The following is a 22,369-nucleotide window of genomic DNA, read 5'->3' on the forward strand; positions in this document are numbered from 1 at the left end:
GAGACGAAATGGCATCAGGTAAAGTGGTGCGCCTCGTTACTCATGCTGCGCAAGTCAATCTTCATCCGGAATCATTACAAAGTATTTCGGAAATCGTATCTGCGATATCAACAGGTAGTGTGTCCTACGAAAAGCGCCTTGATTCTCTCCTTATTAGCCAAGTGCAGGATGTGGCAGATTCCAAAATACCTGAGCAACAAATGGTTTTGGACATACATGTGCCCAGTGCTACGATGCGTCTTTCCGGGGGAGAGCCATCAAGTGCATTAATTAGCCATATTCAACATATCAGGTGCAACATCCATCGTTACACCCTGATAAATCAACGGCCAGTCCTTGATCTTATCTTCTCCGTGGTATCCATTACTGCTTCTGCCATGTCGTCGTCCGATACGGCTTCCTCATTGAAGGATATTGTTGGTCCCACCACAGAAAGTCCAGAATATCTGCCTTTAGCCCATTTCGTTGCCAGTGCCATTACCGCTGGTTTTCATTCTGGCCACGGGATTCGAATCCACTCCAAAGTTTCACATGCTCATTTCGATACGGTGACACCTGCCATCACCTTTGGCAGCGCGTTTGCCGAACGTTGGCAGGCAGTTATCCAGGAGGCCAATTTTTCCCACCCCAAAACTGGATCTGACGCAGCGATGCTGTGTCACATTTTGTATTCGGCGATCAACTCCCAGAGGGGGGCATACCTCCCGAGTTTTGCCTATGTTACCCCTCATGGCCTCCACGAACAAGACAGTCAGCTTGGAAACAGGAGACAGACCGGCTGGTGGCTGTTGACGAGATTCAGAGATTGGCTAAGAGGCGGCTTGCTCGATGAAGCGGATGTTGTGGCTAATATATCAGATATGGCCAATTACTTTGTGAGCAATCTCATCCAGGTTGACGACTCGCTTGTGGGAACAGAAAATCTCGTTCGTGACCAACCCTTCTTCAAACGTGCCTTCAATATCGGATCTTCTTGTACCCCAGAGACAGAATGTGACACTCCTATCGACGTATTTGTTTATATCGACAATGCTTCTGTTCGTCATTATGGGCGACTTCTCGGGTCTACTGCCACAGCAATGAGCTACATTAATATCAGCAAGCTGTCGTTCGGATGTGCTACCGTTATTGCGATGATCGAAGAGAGAAAAATCTCCCAAATGAGAATGGTAGTTGCCATTCAAACGGTAGGGTTAGAAGTGCATGATAGCATTCTCACTTTGGCGAGGCTTATTGTACACATCCCGTGTAAGCCAAAGCCTGAATTTGGCAAAGGAGAGAGTCCAGGTGAAAGCCTTCCCTCCTTCAATGCTATAGGCAAAAGTCCCTCTGCTATTGCGATCAATATTCAGCTTGAAACTCTCGATGCTACCATTATTGGGGGGGGCCTACGACTGCGCTCAGGGGCTCGACAACTACAACTCACCGCGCTGACTCGCCATCGACTTCATTCAAACCCCGTCTCAGGTCGTTCAACTAGAGAATCTCTCAGCTTGACGTGTAGGCTGATTGAGATTATTCTAATTCAACCTGTGGAGAACCCTGCTGCTATTACCCACTCAACGGACAGGGTCGTTATATCTTTGAAGACACAAGGATGGAGAGCTTCTGGTGAGCGCATTGCCTCCGTTGACAAGCCCTCGACAGAAATTCGCGCAATGGCTGGCTTAAAGCTGCTTGAGTTCGATTCTCGCCCACAGCTGCGGGCTTTCTATTCTTTTATACAGCAGTGGAAGGCCAAAGAATTACCGTACGTTCTCTGTATAAGCGTGTCTATCTTGCTTACTCAAGTGACTTAGTCTTTATGCGTCTGCAGTCGATGACATGAAGGGCGCTATAAAGGCATGGACAAATGGACCACCATCCAAATCTACCCCAGTTCTTTTGACAGATCTGGATATCACAATCGAAGCTTTACACTTTCAAGTACGAGCCGCCAAAGCCTTGTGGTTGCGCTGGGAAGTCGGTAAAATCTATGTCGTGAAGTCAGAGAAGAAAAAGGACATCAGATTTGCTGTCAAGGTCGCGCCACAAGTGGTCGGGGCCTACTATTCTCGCAGGAGCAAGAGTAGTGAATCATCATCTTTGAATCTTCCTTCGGTTGCCATCATCGGTAATCATCGACATCTGCAAGACAAACCTCATGTTTTTGCCAACCTCCAGCTTGGGCTGTTTTCGGGTGTGCTTAGACCCGCGATTCTTGACCGATTACTTTCGCTACATCAAAATCTCCAGGATGACATTAATCATCTAGTGAACGATTGGCGGAAGGATGTTCGTAAGGCGAAGGAGAAACTGCATGCGCAGAAGGGTTGGCGGAGTCCCTCACCAGGAGCTCGGAAGGTCAGTTTGAACAAGATACTCTATGACGTGCACGTACGTGTTGATGGCGTCCGATTTGGCCTCCGCGCGGACGACGTTCCCGCGACTATCGTATTTGAGGCTTTAGCTGCTAAGGGACGAGCAACTAATCAATATCATCATGGTAATGGCCTTCATTGGCGTGCAAAAGTCGACCATTTCAGCTTGTCACTGGGACATTTGGATGACGGGTATGTCAGCAATGATACAGAACCATTCCGCCGGCAACGCACTGCATCCATGACTCTAGACGTCGAAGTGGAAGAGATTCCAGCCACTCCCTTATTGACGTCACAACTCATTATTCATCTCAGTCACGTGCGCACAGTCATGCATGTCGAGGCTCTCAGCGAGCTGACCGATCTCCTCAAGAGCTGGTCATCCGATCTCTATATTTTGCGGGATCACCGCGCACGAGAGATGGCCGAAGTAAAGCAGCGGACAACGAAAGTGTTGAAAAGATTCGAGTCGGCTGAGCATGTGAATCGTTCGGAGATCTCTTGGTTGGCTAATCGATTGTTGACTGTTGAGATCGGGGGCATAGGAGTGGCAATACCGCTAGTGGAAGGCGCTGTCATTGAAGACTGCAGAAAAAGCGATGTACCTGCATTGCTTTACTCGATTCGTGTCATTAGCTTTCATAATAGGCACAACGAGGCTGCGAGATTCAGATTGCAGAACATGGCATTACAGTTCATCGACAGGTAAGTGGGAGTGACTTGTACATAATACGCTGCTGATATATCGCTTTTAGGTTTGATCAAAGCCTTCCAGAACATTTCACGAGCGACTTCCATGGCTCTAAGAATTGTATGGTCGTCCCATCCATTGAAAGTGAGGCGGAGATGTCCTCAACTCATGAAGCATGGCACCTTTCCGCCCATTGTTCTGCTTCAGACTTCAAGCTCACCCTGTCGCCGGATATTTCTGACGATGTCATTCAACTTGTTGAGCTATTTGAGCGAGGAAAGGAAAAAATAGCAAAGGTGGAAGCCCAGTACAAGGTTGAGGTCGCAAGGCACGCTAAAGAGACAATAGCGTCCAAGTATGAAAGCCCTGCATCACCTTCCGCCAGACGACAGTCGCAAAGGATTATGGTCCGGACTTCCTTCACTTTTAACAGTGGAACGGTAGAGTTGCACAGAGACCTGTCCGATACGGAAAAGGCAACGTTGAGCTCAGAAACGAGAAGGGGCAGAGGATGGCATGATACGGTAGTATTGCCTGCCGTGTCACTTTGGATGGAGTATACAGGGCCAAAGGATGAGGTACCGCTCTTTCCACAGGATGAAGGTGATGGGTCACTTCTTTTTAACCTCGTAAGTGTCGTAATCTCCTTGTAAGCTCCTTGCTGACAAAGACCAAGGCTGTCCACGAAAGCCGGAATCTCCTCCGGCCTACTATACTCCCCTTCTTCCTTCAGATTGCCAATCGCTTGGGGAGAAAGGCCAAACGAACTCAATCGACACCCCTGGATACCTCACCTAAAATGCCTATGGAGGTTTCACCTGCTGTCCCTCAGGGGTTGTCACATCGTCCCATAACCCGAACAGTATCAACTCGGGTCCAGGTAAGCGTTACCCTACGGATCGATAAATCAGAACTACGATTATCTTGTGCACCTGATTCCAACGCCTATGTCGACTTAAAATGGAAAAGCGGCGGTTTTTTTGCCAGCACCATAATTGGCGATGGAAGCAAAGCCACCGTGGCCGGAACAGTATCTGGTGTGAGGGCATATCTCCGGCACGAGTTTGCGGAGGGCAAGAGCTGTATTGAGGCCGGCGCAAAAGATATGGCATTCTCCATTGATTACAGCTTCGAAAGTCTCACAGGTCGCAAGTATCTGTCTATTGTGCTTGACTCTTTGCTTTCGGCGCAGTTTAGACTAGAACAATTTAGTGCATGGTTGGCTTTCGCTGCCGTGTGGCTTGATAACGCTCCCAATCTCGAGCTCCCGAGCAGACCACCTTTAGGCGAGGCATCTTCCAGCTCCCCCTCCATTCACACCGCCTCGATCCCGAAAGTTACTGTCAGTGCTCTTGTACGGTTCCGGACTGTCGACTTTGATACCAATATCGGCGTGACCAATGCTAAACTGGAAATGACTCCAGTAGTCCTTCGGACTTCGTCAAATGGTGTGAAGGCAGAATTAGAATTAGATTTAGGTGTGACCCAGATCACGGCTAAAGGCGATATTTCAGGGGAAATTCGCAGCGAGAGCTTAATCTTCCGCACCGCTCGTCAGTCCTCGCGAGGCGGGGCGCCCGACGACCCAACAGTGCTGAATATGTCTATCAACGCTGGTACTCTGAGCAGTAATTTGTCTTTACAGGAACTTAGTGTGATCCGTTTCACGTAAGTATATCCATTTGCACTTTAAAGAATTGTCATGCTAACAAGCATCATAGCCTTGATCCTGCCACTGTCACTCTAGCGGATGATTGGCAAGCCTTTGCTCAGGACCCCAGTTCTCAAGTTTTACTTTCTTTTGCGGTTAAGGCTGGCGTTTTTCGTTCAGTTATCCGATTACTCTCGATCCCATCTCTTGTCAGCAAATTCTACTCCCTCTCTAACACTATCGAATCCCAAGAAAGAATGGCATGTCATCGCTCTTCCGCCTATAAGAGCAAGCGATTGCGCAAGTCGACAGAGCCTTCCCCCATGGCTGCCGCAATCCTCCACACGGCTCGGAAAACTGGCCAAACGTTGACTTCAACGAGCACTGTCAAAACTGCCCAAAATATGCGCTTCGACCTCGGCGGTGTTGACATTGGCCTTTTCAACTCACCGCCCACTGATGATCATCGCGGCGATTTCTATCGTTTTACGATGGGGAAGGTGGAAGCAGACCTGGAAAGGCAGCTTACCGCGGAAAACTTACCTAAGAGGGACTTGAATCTATTAGTGAGCTATGTGAAGTGGGTATCTAGTGATGGCGTAAAAGCAGCTCGAGAGGTGAAGAAGCATAGAAACCTTGAGGAATCAATACAAGCAGCTTCCGCCCATGGCCGAAAGGAGATCGCGTCATTGCCTCTCATGGTGAGTCTTAAATCAATCGCTCGATTCAAATTCGGTTACTAATTGTTGTCTCAGACAATGACTATGGATTCCATTGAAGAATCAAAACCTCCAGTTCTCGTATACGACTTTGATCTTGTCTGGGGTGATGGCGACCTGGACATAGCTATCATGCCCTATTTCTTCGAACAGGTATACAAAACATTCGACAAATTAATCAAAGGACTTGACCAAGAGCAGATTACGAAAGCAAAGCGACGTGGAGATGGTGGTACAGCAAAGGACAGGAGTCATGCGACATCACATGAGAAAGATCAAGAGTGCATTGGCGCTGCACTTGCTTTCCGTCGTCGTTTGGAAGGGCAAAGGCCGTTGCCTGTGCCGAGGCTTAGGTTACTTGGCGAAGCGACTGGGGAGGCTATGGCTTGGGTACCGAAAATCAACGCCGCAAATGCGCAACTGCCTATCATGGTACATCGATTCGTCACTTCGCCCTTGGAGGATGGCATGGATTTGTGAGTGCCCTTTGGTTTGCACTTCCCATAGGAAACGCTGATGAGCGTTTTAGACTACTGAAACTATACGAGAAACAACTTCCGGATAGGGTCCAGCAACAGATGTGAGCGTTCGAGTTCTCAACTCTGTACATACCTTGTATCATCTAGATATGACAAATAGACTTCGTTGTTGTCAGCTATATAAACTTTATATTATGTATTATTTATTGCGTTACTTATGCAGGCATCATGCGAGAGGAATTTGAAGACACTGAGAAGGGAGATGTCATGCCCAAGATCATATGCTATGCTATGCAGGATACAAAATAAACTTAAATCCAATTTGGTATCTAAACCAATCTATCTTTTACGGGGTATTTTTAATCACCACTACATCGGCAGCCTACTTGCTAAGCTGCTTCTTCCTGAATGCCTCAGCCATCTCTTTTTGGATGTTTGGAAGGACAGGCTGATGGTTCTTGTACTCCATTGAGAACTCTCCCTTACCCTGAGTCATACCACGCAATTGACTTGAGTAACCAAACATGTCATTCAAAGCCACCTCGGCTGTCAAGGTGAACTCGTCATCTCTAACTTCGGTGTCCACGATAGTACCCTTGCGTTGGTTGATGGCGCCAATGACGTTACCCTGGAACTCGATGGGGGCGACGATTTCGACGGTCATGACAGGTTCAAGGACGACAGGCCTGGCCTTGTTGAAGGCTTCTCGGAAAGCACCAATAGCAGCGAGACGGAAAGCAAGTTCGTTCGAATCAACAGCATGGGCAGAACCGTCATCGAGGACGAATTTACAGCCCGTAATAGGATGGCCGGTGATAAGACCTCTGTCAAGCGCCTCTTGGAAACCCTACGATTATATCAGTACTGGGCGATATCACTTCACTTTAATGACTCTTATTGCTGCTGCTCACCTTCTGAATAGCAGGGATGAATTGGTTGGGAATGTTACCACCGATAATCCTGTTCTCAAAGGCAGTATCCTTGCCAGTGTCGGGATCGGTCTCCATGGGCTCGATGGATCCAATGACCCTACCGAATTGACCAGAACCACCAGACTGTTTTTTGTGGGTGTAATTGAATTTGGCGGCTTCGGTGATGGTTTCTCGGAAAGCAACACGGGGTTTACCCGTGACACAGGCAACATTGTATTCCCGCTTCATACGTTCAACATAAATGTCGAGGTGTAGTTCACCCATACCAGAAATGATAGTCTGTGCCATTAATTAGCCATGTCACGAGGGTTTCTCCTCGAGATGCAGGACATACCTCCTGAGACTCAGAGTCAACGTGCACACGGAAAGTGGGATCCTCCTTCTGGAATCGGTTAAGAGCACGAGAGAAGTTGGGAGTTTCGTTTCCTTCAGGCCGGATAGAAAGGGAAATAACAGGCTCGGGGACGAACATGGAAGTCTATCTTGGGTTACTTTTGATTCGCACGTTTTAGCACCACTCGACGTACCATAGTGTAAGTGGACGAACCGTCGGTGAACGTGTCGCCGGAGGAGCATTCCACACCAAACATCGCACAAATTTCACCAGCCACAACAGCATCGACGTCCTCCATTTCGTCCGCATGCATCCTCACCAACCTAGGGACCTTGACTCTCTTACCTGTCCTGGCGTTGTAGATCATGGAACCCCTCTTCAACTCTCCTTGGTACACCCTCATGTAGGTCAATTGACCGTACCTGCCTTCTTCGAGCTTGAAAGCCAAGCCGACCAAAGGCGCATCGGTAGCGGGGACAAGGGGAATAGTTGGGGCGTGAGCAGGAAGAGTGGCGTCCATAGCTTGGTTCTGGACTTCACTGGGGTTGGGAAGGTAAGCACAGACACCGTCCAAGAGAGGCTGGACACCAGTGTTCTTGATGGCAGAGCCCATGAAGACGGGGGTGAAACGGAGAGAGGTGGTAGCTCGTTGAAGGGCTTGGGCGATATCGGTAGGGGTGATAGGAGCCTCGTCGAGGAAAAGGTCACACAGAGTCTCATCAGCCTCGGAAAGCTGCTCGATGAGCTCTGCACGCTTCTCTTCAGCAAGAGCGCGAACGCTTTCGGGAATCTCGTCGGTCTCAACAATTTGGTTACTAATCAAGGATCAGTTGAGGCATCTATGGAAAGAGAATTTTGACTCACCCCTTGACACCTTCATTGTAGATGGCCTTCATCCTGACAATGTCAACGACACCGGCAAAGTCACTTTCAGATCCAATAGGGACCTGGACGGCAGCGGCGTTCATCTTTAACTTGCCCCGAAGTTGACCGATAACACGGAAGGGATTGGATCCAGCTCGGTCCATCTTGTTGATGAATGCCAGCCTGGGGACATTATACCTTCGCATTTGCCTGTCTACGGTGATTGTCTGACTCTGAACACCAGAAACAGCACAAAGCACTAACACTGCACCGTCCAACACTCGCAACGCTCTCTCGACTTCAATGGTAAAGTCGACGTGACCCGGAGTGTCGATGATGTTGATGGCAAACTTTTGCTTGTCAGTGTTGCCGACGGTTTCACCTTCTTTTAACTCTGTAGGAGGCTTGGGAGCAACCCAATCGGCAAAAGTGGCAGCAGACTGGATGGTAATACCCTTTTCACGTTCCAGCTCCATAGAGTCCATCTTGGCACCGACAGCATCACGACCTCGAACCTCGTGGATATCTCGAATCCGACCAGTGTAATAAAGTACCTGGAGCATTGTTAGTGAGATGAATGGATGGCTCGAGGGAAAACATCGGCACGTACTCGCTCAGTCAAAGTTGTCTTACCAGAGTCAATATGGGCCGAGATACCGACGTTCCTTTGACGTCTCAACCTTAACTTATCGGTCTCAGTAAGCTCGGGCAGCTTCCTCTGGGGCCAAACCTCCTCCTTGGCCCCTTCCTCTGCCTTGGCTGATGCAGAGGCCCATCTCCTCTGGAATGATTGTTGAAAGTTGGGAGATGTGATGGAAGTTGCAAGGGATGGCTTGAGGGGAGATGCATGGAGAGGGAGGGTGTGAGTGAGAACGGGTTTTCGCTGGAGAAGAAGAGGGCGCTGAAGTGGGGTTGTGTTTTGCTGCCTAACTCTGGCCGCTGCTCTTGCAATGGCTGACATTTGAGATTGCTGGTTTTTTTTTTTAGTGACGAGAGTAGAGTAGTATGCCAAAAAAAAAAGAGCAAGTCGTCGGAACGCGAAGGGCAATTCCACGTGGGAACATCACGTGATGACCCACCCGCCGCGGCCGCCGCCGTTTTCGCTTGTCCACCCCCCCCTGGTGACTGCTTTTCGTTGACAGACATGATGTTTATTCTTTTCGTTTCAATTTCATTTCCACTTTCTGGCCTACAAAATGGCGCAAAAACAAGCAACAAGGACAAACCAAGCAATCACCCTCAAAGGGTCAACAGCCCTCGTGACAGAGTTCTTCGAATATAGCGTAAACAGGTACCTATCAATCTCCCCCCGCTGGTAAGCACTCACACCCAAACAGCATCCTTTATCAACGAGGCGTATACCCTTCAGATGACTTTAGGTGCGTATTCAGAGGCACTCTTCACTTTCAGAGCTTAGCTTTACTCTAGGATGGTAAAAAAGTACGGCTTGCCCATGCTTGTGACAGCGGACGAAGAACTCAAGGAATACATCTCTACTGTCCTCAACCAGGTCCAAGGTATGTGCTGTCTCGCATCCCACGAATACGTCACTTACATCCTTTATAGAATGGCTACTCTCCTCATCTTTATCTCGTATTGTCCTCGCCATCAAGTCGGTTGAAACAGGCGAAACACTTGAACGATGGCAATTTGACATTTATACGGACGAGTCAGCTCTCGCCCCTCTACCTGGTGGCCCACCCAAATCCGCCGGTAGTAAAAAAAAGGAGAAGACAGAAAAGGAAGTTCAAGGGGAGATCAGGGAAATCATGAAGCAAATCACATCCAGTGTGACGTTCTTGCCCATATTGGAGGAACAGTGTGCGTCCTATCACGCCAGAAAGAAAGTAACGCCGACGTTGAACGCTCAATTTTGACAGGCACATTTACAATTTTAGCGCATACGAATGATTCTCCGGACGTGGCTATCCCAGCTACATGGAATGACGCTGATCCCCATCTTATTGACAAAGGAAAAGTGGAGCAAGTGAGGCTTCGAAGCTTTAGCACCAACGTGCACTCTCTGGAGGTTTGTCATGCCGTCGTCGTGCTCACTCGTCCTTTACTGACGCTCTGTAGGCTATGGTGGCTTATCGTGTCGGAGAGTAATTGCGCTTTTAACGTGGCTATGTAATACTGATAGATTTCCTTTCACGATGTTACGACGATTCTTTTGTACACCGTAATATTATCTAGTTGGCAACGTTCACGCAACATGATGTCCCATCAAAAGCGTAACAATGCATCAATGTCACTTTCAACCCTTTCAACCACCAAGGCTGTTCTTTAAAGCTGCCGAACGAATCATCAGTTTTCGTCTTTGTCTATCAGCTACACATGACATACTATCTTCCCACTTGGGCCTCTGAATGAATCTTCAGACTTCTTCTTTAATCGCTTGGAACTGTTGAAGATTAAAGAGTCCACCAAGCTTGCAACTGTCAAAACACCTCCGACGATCGCGCATGTCCTATCACCGCCCCGTCAATCGAGATTCTTTGCAAAACTGGGAGGTACTTACGATGTTAGGAAGTGTGCAAAGGATTGCCTTTCTTCTGTGTGGATAACTTTCATGGGTGATATCTCATAGCTTAAGTGACTCATCAGCCTTAAGTGCAACATTCAATCAAGAGAACTCACTTGAAGAAGACCCCAGGAACACCCATCATTCCGTGACTAGTCATATCTTCACCAAATGTTCAGCAATTGTTACATATACTAGGAGAGAGATGTACACTTACGACCATGGGCATCCTTACCAGGGGCGTTTCCCGTTCGAAGATCTCGTTCATACTGAGTCACACTGTACTGATGAGACGAAATCTCCTCCCCACTGAGGGAAATGAAGTTCGTGGAAACAACCTTGAGGAAGTCTACAGTATGATCACCATTTTGTCAGTATAACATCTCCAAAATGAGCGAAGCTGGCAGATACTGACACTGGAACATGTAGTTGGCTGCATTTGGAATCAGCCAGATAGAATTGAGAGAATAAATCGCACTCACAAACTTCAGTATGAGCCTTAATTCCTTGCAAAGGATCCCTTAGACCTAATTTATCTCTCCATCTCTGTTCCTTTGGCAGAACTGTCAACTCTTCTGCCTTGGTCATATCAGCGCCAAATCTAAACTTGTGCACAATGTGCCCAAAGTCGTGGTGATTCTTGTCGCGTAGGTAAGGGACGAGCTCGAGCATTTGCATCATGTTGTTTTGGAATGATCGACCAGGACTGAAGTGTAGGTTTCCGATAACCTGGCGTTGCGGGTTCGTTAGGGAAAGATAGGACAGGAAAATGGGTAAAAGGAACTCACCTTGTTGACGCGGATGTGTCCATCAATGCGACAACCTTCCTCGTTTTGCTCCTTCATCTTGTCCATCCATCCTTCTTCAACACACTATCCAGCTTGTTGTCAGTACCCTTCCCTACTTGTCAAGGATCTTGCAACGAACCTGCTCGATTCCTTCAGGATCACTGAAAGACCATCCTTTCCTACCGTAGGCTTGTCGGACCTCTTCACAAGAGTTACAGCACCTAAGACACATTATTCAATTTCCACAAGATTCCATGACAACTTTTAATCACATACCCGCTCTCAGGAGGAAGGGCACCATAGCAAGATCCACAGTAATTGGGGTCCTGGTTTAAGTTGGCTCTCTCAACATCTCCTTTGAGCTCTGTAGAGAGCGAATAGGTATCAATGGAAGTTATAAGACCGAGAATAGGTACTCACGACCCCCCTGTACTTTGGAAATAACGTTCCCATCCTTGTTCATTCTTGTCTTGGTAACTTGGTGTTCAAACTCTGTCTGATGTTCCCCAGAGATGTCCATGACATCCAACGAAAGGACTGGCGATATTTTATCAGCTTATCTAGTACTATTAACTGACGGTATACACACGATAGCATGGGACTCGGGGGAATTCTATGTCAAAATCGATTACAAGCTTCTCTCCCCTCGATCTATCCACGATGATACTTGGTTCCATGTGTATCCGTCTGTAATCGATGAACTCGAGCATGACAGAGGTAAGAATAATCGACAGTGAGATGAAAGTCACTATAATACACTTGATTAGCACATTGTTTTCATAAATCGACGCATGTGCAGGCTTACAGAGAGCACCGGTACGTGTCTTGATCTTGACATCTTCCATCGTCTACAGATGATCGTTAGCGCAAAGGTTGAAAGCAGCGACGGAGAGGTGCTCGCCTTTCCGAAAGCATCGAAGCCCTGAAAAGAGCCAAACATGCCGTTCCGTCCCATATTAACTGATGTAGGAGAGTCGTTTATGCATATAAAGAGAAAGGAGTAATGTGCATTTGGGAACTTCATTCGTTGGACAGCTGCGCGAGCTGGTTGCGGAACGCGTTCATTGGGCCGTTATTAGCGGAATCAAATGTCTGTAGTGAACTTGTTGAGTGCTGTGGTTGAAACGCTAATAAATTGATTTAAATCGTCCACTTTTGTTATTTCTAATCCATTTGTTTTCGTTACTCGTCCGCCTTCGACGTATCGATCGTCACGAAGAACTCAGCTGTCGGTTTTCGTGAATTTCTTCTTTATCAGATACTCATACATCTGGAAATTTATAAGGAAATACTCTTCCCGAGAGAGTACCTCTAATCTACCGCTGCCAACTCGACAGACTCGAAATCAACTGGACCACCACCGCCCTTCATCACCATGTCAGGCCCTTCTCCAACATACGTCACATTCGACACTTCCGTCGGTTCATTCACTGTCGAACTCTACACGGCCCATGCGCCCAAGGTTAGTAATGATAGTTTTGTAGCTCGCAAGTTCATATGGCTAAAAACTGAATGGCAGACATGTAACAACTTTGCCAAGCTGGCGGAGCGAGGCTATTACAACGGTGTCATTTTCCATCGAATTATCCCTGTACGTCTATTGCTTATAAGATGGGATGTCTGTTCGAAAATTAACATGAGCAGAATTTCATGATTCAAGGTGGTGACCCAACAGGAACGGGGCGAGGTGGAACCTCAATTTATGGCGATAGGTTTGCCGACGAAATCCACCCCGAGCTGAGATTTGTTGGTGCGGGAATCTTGGCCATGGCTAATTCTGGACCGAATACTAATGGTGAGTCCCCACGTCTACAGACATTGGTGTGATATTTATGAATGTGCATCCGATCAATAGGTTCACAATTCTTCATCACATGTGTTCGTAAACTTATTGTGGTCGCCGAAATGAAAACTAACTCAGGTCCTTCGTCTAGGCCCCGACACCGTACCTCGACGGAAAGCACACGATATTCGGTCGAGTGTCTTCTGGTATGAAGACCATTCAGAGATTAGAGGCTGTGCGGACGGACAAGGACGACAGACCAGTGGAGGAAATCAAGATACATCGAGCGAGACTGGGTGACGCTACGCAAGGAGGAGGGCTGGCTGTCGCCATGCCTGCTTAAGCGGGAATATGTATGACAAAATCAAATGCTACCTTCAAACTACTGCCCTATTCATCATTCTTCACTTCAAATCCTTAGAATCCAAGTATTTCATTGCTGGGCGATATTAGTGAAAAAAGTTCCAATATTGATTATGATGAACTTACGCCTGTTGCCTCACTTGGCGCTCACCTGGGGCAAGTCGCTCGTTTATTTCAAATGGTTCCAACCCCATACTTCGAGATCATCAGTTCTTTGCCCTCAGGAATGAGAAGAGAAGACCCACGCCTGTCTACCATCATGACTTTCAATATCCTCTTGAGTACCCCGACCGGCAAAGCTGCTCTCGCCAACGCCTCCTGGAAAATCGGGTGCTGGCCTTCCTTGCAAGAACTGGCTTCTCTGGTCTCGGACATAATCTGCGTTTTGAGGTGTGAGAGGAACTGCAGGAATATAGAGGACCGCCGAAGGCCCTTGGCCTTGGTGCATGGATTCTACGGAGTGAATCATGTCTGTTTGCGATGGGGGTGCTATTAGCTTCATAATCTAGACTGACCGACTGATTACTCACCTCCATGCCACCAAGCCTGATCTCCAGGCTTGACTCGAGGCACACTGACCATCGTCCTTTCCAGTTCAAGATGAGGATGAGTTTCATCATTGTACTCTTGGCATCTGGCCAAGGGGGAATTGGGGAACCGTGAAGTCTCAAAATCAAGCTCCCAGTTCGCAGGCGAGAGGTATTCGTCTCGAGAAAGAGTCGCTCGAGGCTGTTTCTCTCTATGGCAAGTGTTAATAAGCATTCCCGGCTGGTTCAGACATACCGGAAAAGGGGTCGCATCATAGTGTAAGCCGTGAGCTCCTTTATCAGAGGATAAACCCTCAAAGTCCCCTCATTAGGACCAGTGTCAGACATGGAAGTCCAACCTTGGAATGCTCTAAAAACCCCACACTGTGATTCTCTCAGCCGGGCATCAAACAATGGCAAATAGATATCAGGCACGTACTGATCCAGGACCGTCGTACATGTTTTGATTAGCCAAAGCCCTTTCGCCAATGGTCCATGCGTCAAATTCCTCCCATCTACCCTCCAAGCATCTTTGGTATACCTTGCGGTACGTCTCGTCCTCCCATCTCTCGACACTCCCACCGTCCGCATGGGGACCAAGAGCAAACTGAGCGTCCCCAGGATGCCGAATGCGGAGACGATCAGCGTATGTAACAGGGGTATGGAGAGACACAGGTGCACTGGGATTGTGAGAAAAGAGGGAAAGTAGAGCTCTTTGGATTGCCATTGAGCGGGGATGTGAACGAGCGGCCAGCTGCGATTTTGACCAGCTAGAATAGGTTCACATTCATGAGCTGTTGATCAAGAAATTGGGATATGCAACATACTAAAGTTCAAACACTTGCTTGTCATTCTCTGGGAAGCCTTTAACAGATGGATTCTTTGCAATGTATGCCTTGACATCTTCGAGCCACTTGAGCGCGGTTTGCTCATCGACTACACCTCGAATAATTACTGCTCCGCAGGCTTTGATGCGCTCAATGAGGCTTGCATTCCCTCCATTAATGAATTCGTCGTAGGAGGTTTGAGGAATATTCTGAAGCAAGAAGTATCATTAATGACGGGGAAGGGCAAGTATACCTCATGCAACCTCACTTACATCCTGTTGCTTCCTCTCAATCTCTTCTGCAGCATCCCGCAATCTCTTCGTCAATCTCTCCCATCCTGCAATAAGCCTTCTTTGATTGGCCTCCTCTCCAATAATGGTCCGTTTGAGGTCGGCAAAACGAGGTGGAAGTGGCTTTTCAGCTTCTCCCGAAAGGGAAGAGAACACGGAGCTAATCTACGGCAATCATCAGCAAATGAAGGGACCAGTAGTTCGGGAAAGTAGACCAATAGTTGGGTGTATGACAGTATTACTAAACGAGGTTTCACCACTTACGTTGCCCTCCTCACGCTCTTTCCTGGGAGGTTTAGAGCCCACCATGCTTGGAAGAGGCAGATTGGGAGCTCGTCCCCCAGCTGTCTGGGTTTGCATGAGTCTGCAACCCAGCCGGGAGAGGAGCACTTTGTTTGTCGAGCCTGATGTTCTTAGCATGATCGGTTGTTGAACGCTGATCGTCTTTTGCTGCGGTCGAGGAGGATTGCAAGTTGTGGGAGAGACCTATGGATTTTTATGGGTAGCTGCATGATATATAGCTGGGTGGAACATGCTGATCCAGTCTACTGCTTCTACCGTTTTACCGTTGGGTCAGATGACCGGAAGTCGTCACAGAGCGAAGAAGAGCAGCGCTGCACATACAAATAATGGTTAAATGGACCATTTTGCAGTTTAACAGAACCGACGGTCGGCCAACTGCTAACGGGATCTCCTACTAATTATATAACGCATTTTGGTAATAAAAGATCTCCCTCCTCTTACGAAAGCAGGAGCCCCCCTCGATGCCGCCGGCTAAAATGCGTGCCGACAATTCACTGTTATCGTTCCTCGTTCGGTCCGACAACCGTCGAAGTAAATTACAGTTCCAGTAATAGTACCACAGATTTAGGATTTTGATAGACAGACCGACAACGGCAAATGACTGAAGGACATAAAGTGAACCTGTTGTCCTTATTTTTTATGTGTAAAACAGTTCAAAGGTGCAGTCATCGGGCTGCATACATGTCAGATCAGTAGCTAATCGTAACCCTTGCCGGATCTTTTTTTCCCTTCCTTTCTCTTGAAGTGCTTCTTCCCATTTGCCCCTCCCAAGTCTCTTCCTCCAGCACCGAGAATGGGCATCCCGTCAGGTCCCAACAACCTCTGATGGGGATATCTGGTAGTCCTTGAAAATCCTTGCCCTCCTTCCTGTGCATCACCAGGCTGATTACGCCCCTTGATGACCAAACGTGGCTGTGCCCCACTTTCATTGAAGTACACAGAATCAAGGGCCGACGCCTTCTCGCGACCAGAACGTGCGGGAGCAGAAGCAGCAGTAGACTTGACCTGTCTACTAGTAGACTGCCTTTCTCTCTTAGTTTGATCTTGTCCCTGCTCTGTCTCATCATCCAGAGAATCCTTAGCCTTTGCTGATGCAGGCTGAACGTAAGTATCGGCATTCTTCGAGACATGAGTCACGGGTGCACGTTTTCTGCCATTCTCGTATGACTCCTCGATACGTGCAATAGTTTCAGCTCGAGAGACTGACATAAAATCGTCGGCGTCTATACCCGGCGGGGGATGGGCAAACAAAAGTTTGGCATTGACATAATCCTTCAAGACGTATCGTGCGGCACGAGAAGTGTCCGGCATACCGAAAGAAGATCGAGTCATACCGCGAGCGACTATCAACAAGTAAGCATCGTGAATGATATGAGTTTGAACAACTTACTCGCATAAGCAGATAAGAACTCTTCCCACCCCACTTTACCTGTTCCGCCCTCTTCTTCGTCCTTAACATCAATCCTAATACCATAGGTACCCTCCAATATCTCCCTCGGTATTCGTTTACAGAGCAAATCCACAGGAGCAGAATACTCTCTCATTTGGTCGATTGGTAATACACCATCAACGACCATGTCCGCTTGAGTGTTGGCAAACTGCGGGAAGACAAGACCGGGACAATCACACAGAGTGATGGTGTCAGAGAGTACAAGAGTCTGGAAATGCTTGGTTTTACCGGGAGTTGCAGAAACAGACACTTTCTTGGCACCGAGGAGGGAGTTGATCGTGGATGATTTACCAACATTAGGGTAGCCGACCAAACCGACCATAAGCTTGGGATTGGGGTGCTGAGGAGTGGCAAAGTCTAGCAAAGTTGTCAGCACGCACGTACTAAAATGAGTGTTATCTACCTTTCAAGTCTGGTGCTGCATTGATGAAAAGATCTTCCAGCTCGGTAACGGTGAGAACTCTTGTTCTTACGTCTTCCTGTTCCGTAGACTCCCCAAACCTGGCTCCGACATCCTGGGCGACTTCAGATAAAGATAGAGTCTGCCCCTCGGCAAGTTTTTCGTCTACTTCCGACCTTGAAACATTCCCACTCCTTCCGGCACTTTCTGAAGACCAATCTTCCTCATCGAGATGGGTTTCTCTGAGATCATTAATCAAATGCTCCTCCTCAGTCTCATCCTGCTCATCCTCAGTCTCATCCTGCTGCTCTTCAGATTCTTCTTCATTTTCCTCACTAGACCCTTTGGGTCCATCATATTCTTCTTGTTGCCTTAATCGCTGTTTCTCTGCCTGTTCTTGAGCAGCAGCAGCATTCGCAGCGGAGAAGAACGCGTACGAGATGCCTTCCTTCTCGAAATACTCGGCCCAAGCAGACCTGATAAATATAGATAAGCAATAGAGGAGGGCAGAAGAATAGCCTACACTAACCTTTGATCATATGTCAATAAGTCAGCCTTATTTATCAGCAATAAGCTTCTTCTCTTTCCTTTGCCTGCCACGGTAATCTCTTCGTCATTTTCGTCGCTACCGATCTCCTTCACGTAGTTCTCCAGATCCTGACACCTAAAACCAAGAGGATTTCGAGCATCCACGATTTGAACGACGAGTTGAGAACGCTCAAGGACACGCCAAAGTTGACGCCAAAGTTGGACATTACGCTCAAAAGGCGTAAGCAAAAGGTTAGACGTTTCAGCGAGCCTGTCGCGCATCATCATTTTTAGTCATTGTCACAGCCGTATGGAATCCCACCTACTTTGCGATGTCTCTTCTCCACTCCAGGAAAGACTCCCGTTCCTGCTTTTCCAACTCCAACCTTGTCATCTGCCTTGTCCAAGGCGGTCGTCGAGGCACAGTCAAATCCCCCTGGAAATCCCTCTTCTTCTTGGTGACTTCCTTCTCCTCTTCAGCGGATAGCAAAAATGGATTGGTAGATGGCGTAGGCATGTTAGGGGCAGATATCACTCGTAGCTTGGTACGTTCGGTTGTGAAATCTTGATCTGCCAGAGCAGCGTTGGCGAGAAATTCGTCAAGATCGCGCTCATGGGTGACGGATGCCAAAGGATTGTTGTCATCAAGGGTGTACTATCAAAAGATAATCAGGAATCAGGCATGCTAAGATTAGAGACCACACGTACAAGCTGGGACTCCTTAGGTGCAACTGCTTCCTTGGCTTTGCGATTGATCAGCGCTTTACCGAGTCCGGAAGACTGAACTTTTGTTCGGGGCGGCTGTGTAAGGATCAGTGAAGGCTACGCATCAGTGAGTCATAGATCATATACTCACCATTATAAATTATCCTTCTGTGTATAGATACCGAAAGCGGTAAGATAGATGCAATAAAACCCTTGCGAAGTTCTTGCTGCTTGCCTCTGGGATCCTAAAAATATCAAAATTAATGTGGAGTTATATGGCGGACGTAACCGCCTTTAAATCTTTGTTTTTTTACATAATGGACCCGGAAGCCGGCGGGGCCGAGAAGAGTTGGTTGATCGCATAAGACTACACGCGGCCCCCTTCTGTCTGTAGCCAATACACAAAACAACGGAAGGAAGGAGACTGACAACCGAAGTTCGGCCCTTAAATACAGTTGACATTGACACTTCATAATAACCTTTATCGACTACATACAATGAACAGGTAATCTGTAAGCAACGAAATATGGCCCATTTGCCACATGAGCGAGATTGGAGCTGAGTAATAGTATCATCATTACATTATAGGTCCGATAGCTTAATAGTAACGGCCGGATTCAACAAATTCGCTCCAGCAAGGAGGCACCATATAGGGTGATGGTGGCTATGATGTCTTCACTTCCATCCTTCAGCAACTCTCACGCCAACCCATTTGACCACTTCAGCCACCTCTCTCACAATCATGTCCCCTTTGGAGAATGCCTCACCCACCCCTTTCTGCGCTTCCTCATAGGCATCGACCATACTATCCCTACTCTTTTTACTACCCCTGATGTAGGCACTATCGGCAAATTCTCCGGATAGGCGCAATTCTGACAGGAGGGCGAGCAATGAGGTTATTTCCATGACAAGCGAGCGGGATTCCAGAAGTTTAGCGTACGTGAAAGCTTGGAAAAGGTGATCATTGGCCGAATCTGGGAAACTGTTAGCCGCTTTCTGTTGATTTACTGTAAAGACACGAACCATGTTCAGCAGTGGACCCACTATCCAGCGAAAGCTCAATGTATCCTTTGGCTATGACAAGTGCCCCTCTCGCCAGGGCCTCGTAGTCGTCTGATGCAATAAGCTAACTACTTGTTAGCTTATTTCCTCCCCCAAAAATAAAATAAAATAATCCATTAGACCTACCTGCGACCATACGCTCTCAATTTCATGGATAGCTTTTTTGCTCAAAGGCACAGCTTCCATGCCAAGCATAACTTCTGCGAGTACTACTACTCCAAATCTGTAGAGTCTCCACATGCCAAGCTCACTAGATAGTTGGACCGCAGACAGGACATGCGGCAAAACTAGGTGAGACGGTGCTGAGGAAAGCCGAAGTTCCGTAGCCATTGAAAGGGAAGAACGAACGTGATCCTGAAGCAGAGATATTTGCGTGGAAAATTTTCCATCGTTCCTAACCTCCTCATAGCAGCCGTCCATTGGCAGGGGGATAGGTTTCGGATGTCCATACTCTCGTAAGGGGCCTCCGGGTCCAACTCTCGAGGAATAGCGCTTAGGAGGCTGAAGAGATGAAAGATAAGAGAGGGTATCAGGATTCCCGCTACTTTTTCAGTCAGCAACCATCGTCTTTCTAGGTAAGAATGAACAACTGACTTCAAAGTTGCTCGCCGTTCTAATAATGTCCATACAGTCCTCGACCACGTATGGTACTGAGATATCGTTAATCCATGTAAGTTTACAATGTCCAGCAATACCGCGAGCGCCTGATCATACTCTCCCTTTTCAGCAATCTATCGTCACCCGCATTTGTCAACAATGATACCCGGTTTGAAATCAAACCTCACCCTCTGTGCCTGAACAAGGATCACTGTCAAGCCTCCGTCGCTCCAAGGTTCTACTTCACTGAGAGCCAATTCTTCATGAAAATTCGCCAAAGCATTTGACCCTTAGTTGTTGTCAACACTTTCTATAATTCCCCCAAAGTCATGCTGGCATGCTCACCGAGGAGGTTCCATAGCCCAGCTTGAGTGGCATGCCAAGCAGCCTCCTCAAGACCTTGTCCAGTAGCCCACTGCTTAGGAGACAGGCGCTCGTCCTCATCATCCAAGGCTTCGGTCTGATACTCCTTACCCAATGCAGCATGGATGCGCCGGAATGCAATGTGAACAGGTTCACCCTATCGTAAGGCATCAGCCCATTGAAGCTATCACAAGGGCTTATAAGAATCATTTACAAGGTCGAGAGCAGTTTTCACTGCCCATAATTCATCCATCGGCGTGGAAACATCGGGCAGGCGAGAGGAAGGTATGGGAGTTTGATGAATTTTCAGCGTTTCAGTAGCCGTAAAAGCCAGAGAGTTGACTTCAGTCTCAAGACGCTGGGAAAGGCTGGCCATCGTGAGGATGATTCTGGAATGCTAATTGCAACCTAGCTCACCTGGTACAGTGCTGAAGACATGCTTTGTCGCCAGCTGTCCTTGCCACGCGGATGGCCTCATTAATGGCCTTGATATCATAGGTAAGCCCTACGATACAACACCATGTAGGCTATTTAGCTCACCGATCGTGCGGACTCTAGACCTCCTGTTGAGTAATGGAAAACGGCAATATTCAATAAAGCATGTTGGTGTTGTCCTTTGTTGACGGAAGGGAATTGGTAATCGTAAAACTCTCGTAACGACGCTAAAGCTCCCGAGTAATCGGCTGACGACTTGGCAGCCTGATAGCTGGTAAAGCAGTTAATCATGAGCTATAAATGAAACGAAAATTGCGTACTCTTGCATAGCTTGAATTCTTTTGTCCAGGTTGTCCTCCATGCCAGATTTACCTGTCGGTCCAGTTAGCTACAGTCTCTCCCAAACTGTATCAAACTTACGATCAAGAGACCACGCAGTTACCGGTTTCGATGACCCGCTAGTCCCTACTCCACACCATTTAGATACCTCCCGTGAAAGATGTGCAGTCTCATCGAAGGAAAGTTTGCGTAATATGTTGATGAGATTTCGGCAGAATATACCAAGGGGTGAGTGTCGTTCCTATGGGAATACATTAGCACGGCAGTCAGCTTAATGGAGGAGAGGAACGCACTATTGGAGGAGGCATTTCAATCGGCTGTGGTGATCAGCAAAATAGTGTATCCGAGTACTTACTTCATCATCGTCCCCATAGTTTAGTCTTTCTCGTAACTCCTTATCCAGACCTAAGACACTGTCAGAATATGGACGTTGCTTTTTAAAATGTCCTTACCATCAATAAAACTACATCCATCTGCTATGTCGCCAAATCTGTCGCACTGATAAGCCGGTTAGTTTACATCGGCATTCAAATAGTTGTTTATTACCATGTCACCAAGCCAGCTTCGATTCTTTTCAGCATCTTCAAACTCATGTTCAATATGAACGCCTCGCGATCTCTTCTTCTCATTTCTTCTAATTATTTGGACGGTCTCGGCCTTGACGAGACGGTCGAGTTCCATCTTCAGAGACCCGAAGGTTGCTGGCTCGCTTCCAACCTGTAGAATTGTCAGTCAAAAATGGGATTCGAAGTATTTAATTTGATTTCATACTTACATCTAGTATTTCACGACCCACTATGTGGAGCACCTTTTGCGTGAACTGCAAAGAGTATACAGGCAAGCTCTGTAGATCGCTGTCGATGGGGAAAACACGAATGATTATCCAGGCCAAGGCGAGATGTAGAGGTAGGAGCGGTTCGTTGAGTTTCCTGCACTGATGTGAAGTAAGTTTGGACTGCTTATGGGGGGAAGACATTGTGATTAATTTGGCAAGGGACCCGGTAACAAGAACTGGAAAGTACGCTTTATTTCAAAGGAGAGCGATGTGAAGTGTA

At 47.6% G+C, this 22,369-nt stretch overlaps 9 protein-coding genes across 9 annotated transcripts in view; 3 read left to right on the forward strand and 6 right to left on the reverse strand.

Annotated features, from left to right (window-relative positions):
- The window catches only part of CNBC5720 (hypothetical protein), a gene marked incomplete at both ends in the record, with an annotated part of 10,310 nt that extends 4,305 nt beyond the window's left edge, over positions 1–6,005 (forward strand). The window contains 7 exons of the mRNA XM_771262.1: positions 1–1,750; positions 1,800–3,065; positions 3,116–3,680; positions 3,728–4,719; positions 4,773–5,403; positions 5,458–5,897; positions 5,951–6,005. The exon at positions 1–1,750 is cut by the window's left edge and continues 293 nt beyond it. Of these exons, the coding sequence (XP_776355.1) occupies positions 1–1,750; positions 1,800–3,065; positions 3,116–3,680; positions 3,728–4,719; positions 4,773–5,403; positions 5,458–5,897; positions 5,951–6,005 (5,699 nt within the window). The remainder of the gene's footprint in view (positions 1,751–1,799; positions 3,066–3,115; positions 3,681–3,727; positions 4,720–4,772; positions 5,404–5,457; positions 5,898–5,950) is intronic.
- A 277-nt stretch (positions 6,006–6,282) lies between these two features.
- CNBC5730 (hypothetical protein) lies at positions 6,283–8,991 on the reverse strand (the record flags this gene model as incomplete). The annotated part of the gene is made up of 6 exons (XM_771263.1): positions 6,283–6,747; positions 6,812–7,111; positions 7,167–7,310; positions 7,360–7,981; positions 8,031–8,584; positions 8,641–8,991. 6 exons carry the CDS (start codon positions 8,989–8,991, stop codon positions 6,283–6,285), a joined length of 2,436 nt encoding a protein of 811 aa, XP_776356.1.
- A 235-nt stretch (positions 8,992–9,226) lies between these two features.
- Positions 9,227–10,139, forward strand: CNBC5740 (hypothetical protein; the record flags this gene model as incomplete). The annotated part of the gene is made up of 6 exons (XM_771264.1): positions 9,227–9,321; positions 9,368–9,409; positions 9,459–9,547; positions 9,597–9,851; positions 9,911–10,059; positions 10,110–10,139. 6 exons carry the CDS (start codon positions 9,227–9,229, stop codon positions 10,137–10,139), a joined length of 660 nt encoding a protein of 219 aa, XP_776357.1.
- Positions 10,140–10,316: 177 nt separating this feature from the next.
- CNBC5750 (hypothetical protein) lies at positions 10,317–12,297 on the reverse strand (the record flags this gene model as incomplete). Its single annotated transcript, XM_771265.1, has 14 exons — positions 10,317–10,322; positions 10,377–10,500; positions 10,552–10,620; positions 10,671–10,716; positions 10,772–10,903; positions 10,970–10,987; positions 11,037–11,283; positions 11,343–11,426; positions 11,482–11,563; positions 11,619–11,706; positions 11,763–11,879; positions 11,932–12,090; positions 12,148–12,190; positions 12,244–12,297. 14 exons carry the CDS (start codon positions 12,295–12,297, stop codon positions 10,317–10,319), a joined length of 1,269 nt encoding a protein of 422 aa, XP_776358.1.
- A 420-nt stretch (positions 12,298–12,717) lies between these two features.
- CNBC5760 (hypothetical protein) lies at positions 12,718–13,468 on the forward strand (the record flags this gene model as incomplete). The annotated part of the gene is made up of 5 exons (XM_771266.1): positions 12,718–12,804; positions 12,862–12,933; positions 12,987–13,137; positions 13,198–13,220; positions 13,277–13,468. The coding sequence occupies 5 exons, from the start codon at positions 12,718–12,720 to the stop codon at positions 13,466–13,468; spliced, it is 525 nt and encodes a 174-aa protein (XP_776359.1).
- Positions 13,469–13,542: 74 nt separating this feature from the next.
- On the reverse strand, positions 13,543–15,552 carry CNBC5770 (hypothetical protein; the record flags this gene model as incomplete). The annotated part of the gene is made up of 9 exons (XM_771267.1): positions 13,543–13,564; positions 13,615–13,683; positions 13,734–13,959; positions 14,019–14,227; positions 14,272–14,399; positions 14,455–14,785; positions 14,843–15,051; positions 15,115–15,297; positions 15,397–15,552. 9 exons carry the CDS (start codon positions 15,550–15,552, stop codon positions 13,543–13,545), a joined length of 1,533 nt encoding a protein of 510 aa, XP_776360.1.
- A 579-nt stretch (positions 15,553–16,131) lies between these two features.
- On the reverse strand, positions 16,132–18,672 carry CNBC5780 (hypothetical protein; the record flags this gene model as incomplete). The annotated part of the gene is made up of 7 exons (XM_771268.1): positions 16,132–16,778; positions 16,826–17,242; positions 17,289–17,761; positions 17,815–18,084; positions 18,140–18,468; positions 18,522–18,614; positions 18,670–18,672. 7 exons carry the CDS (start codon positions 18,670–18,672, stop codon positions 16,132–16,134), a joined length of 2,232 nt encoding a protein of 743 aa, XP_776361.1.
- A 521-nt stretch (positions 18,673–19,193) lies between these two features.
- On the reverse strand, positions 19,194–20,000 carry CNBC5790 (hypothetical protein; the record flags this gene model as incomplete). Its single annotated transcript, XM_771269.1, has 3 exons — positions 19,194–19,492; positions 19,542–19,644; positions 19,707–20,000. 3 exons carry the CDS (start codon positions 19,998–20,000, stop codon positions 19,194–19,196), a joined length of 696 nt encoding a protein of 231 aa, XP_776362.1.
- A 317-nt stretch (positions 20,001–20,317) lies between these two features.
- Positions 20,318–22,290, reverse strand: CNBC5800 (hypothetical protein; the record flags this gene model as incomplete). The annotated part of the gene is made up of 11 exons (XM_771270.1): positions 20,318–20,466; positions 20,523–20,697; positions 20,755–20,908; positions 20,958–21,025; positions 21,081–21,246; positions 21,296–21,347; positions 21,396–21,555; positions 21,608–21,631; positions 21,670–21,747; positions 21,861–22,031; positions 22,090–22,290. 11 exons carry the CDS (start codon positions 22,288–22,290, stop codon positions 20,318–20,320), a joined length of 1,398 nt encoding a protein of 465 aa, XP_776363.1.
- Between the last annotated feature and the right edge of the window lie 79 nt (positions 22,291–22,369).

This window comes from Cryptococcus neoformans, chromosome 3 (genome assembly GCF_000149385.1).
Source record: "Cryptococcus neoformans var. neoformans B-3501A chromosome 3, whole genome shotgun sequence".
Lineage (NCBI taxonomy): Eukaryota > Fungi > Basidiomycota > Tremellomycetes > Tremellales > Cryptococcaceae > Cryptococcus > Cryptococcus deneoformans.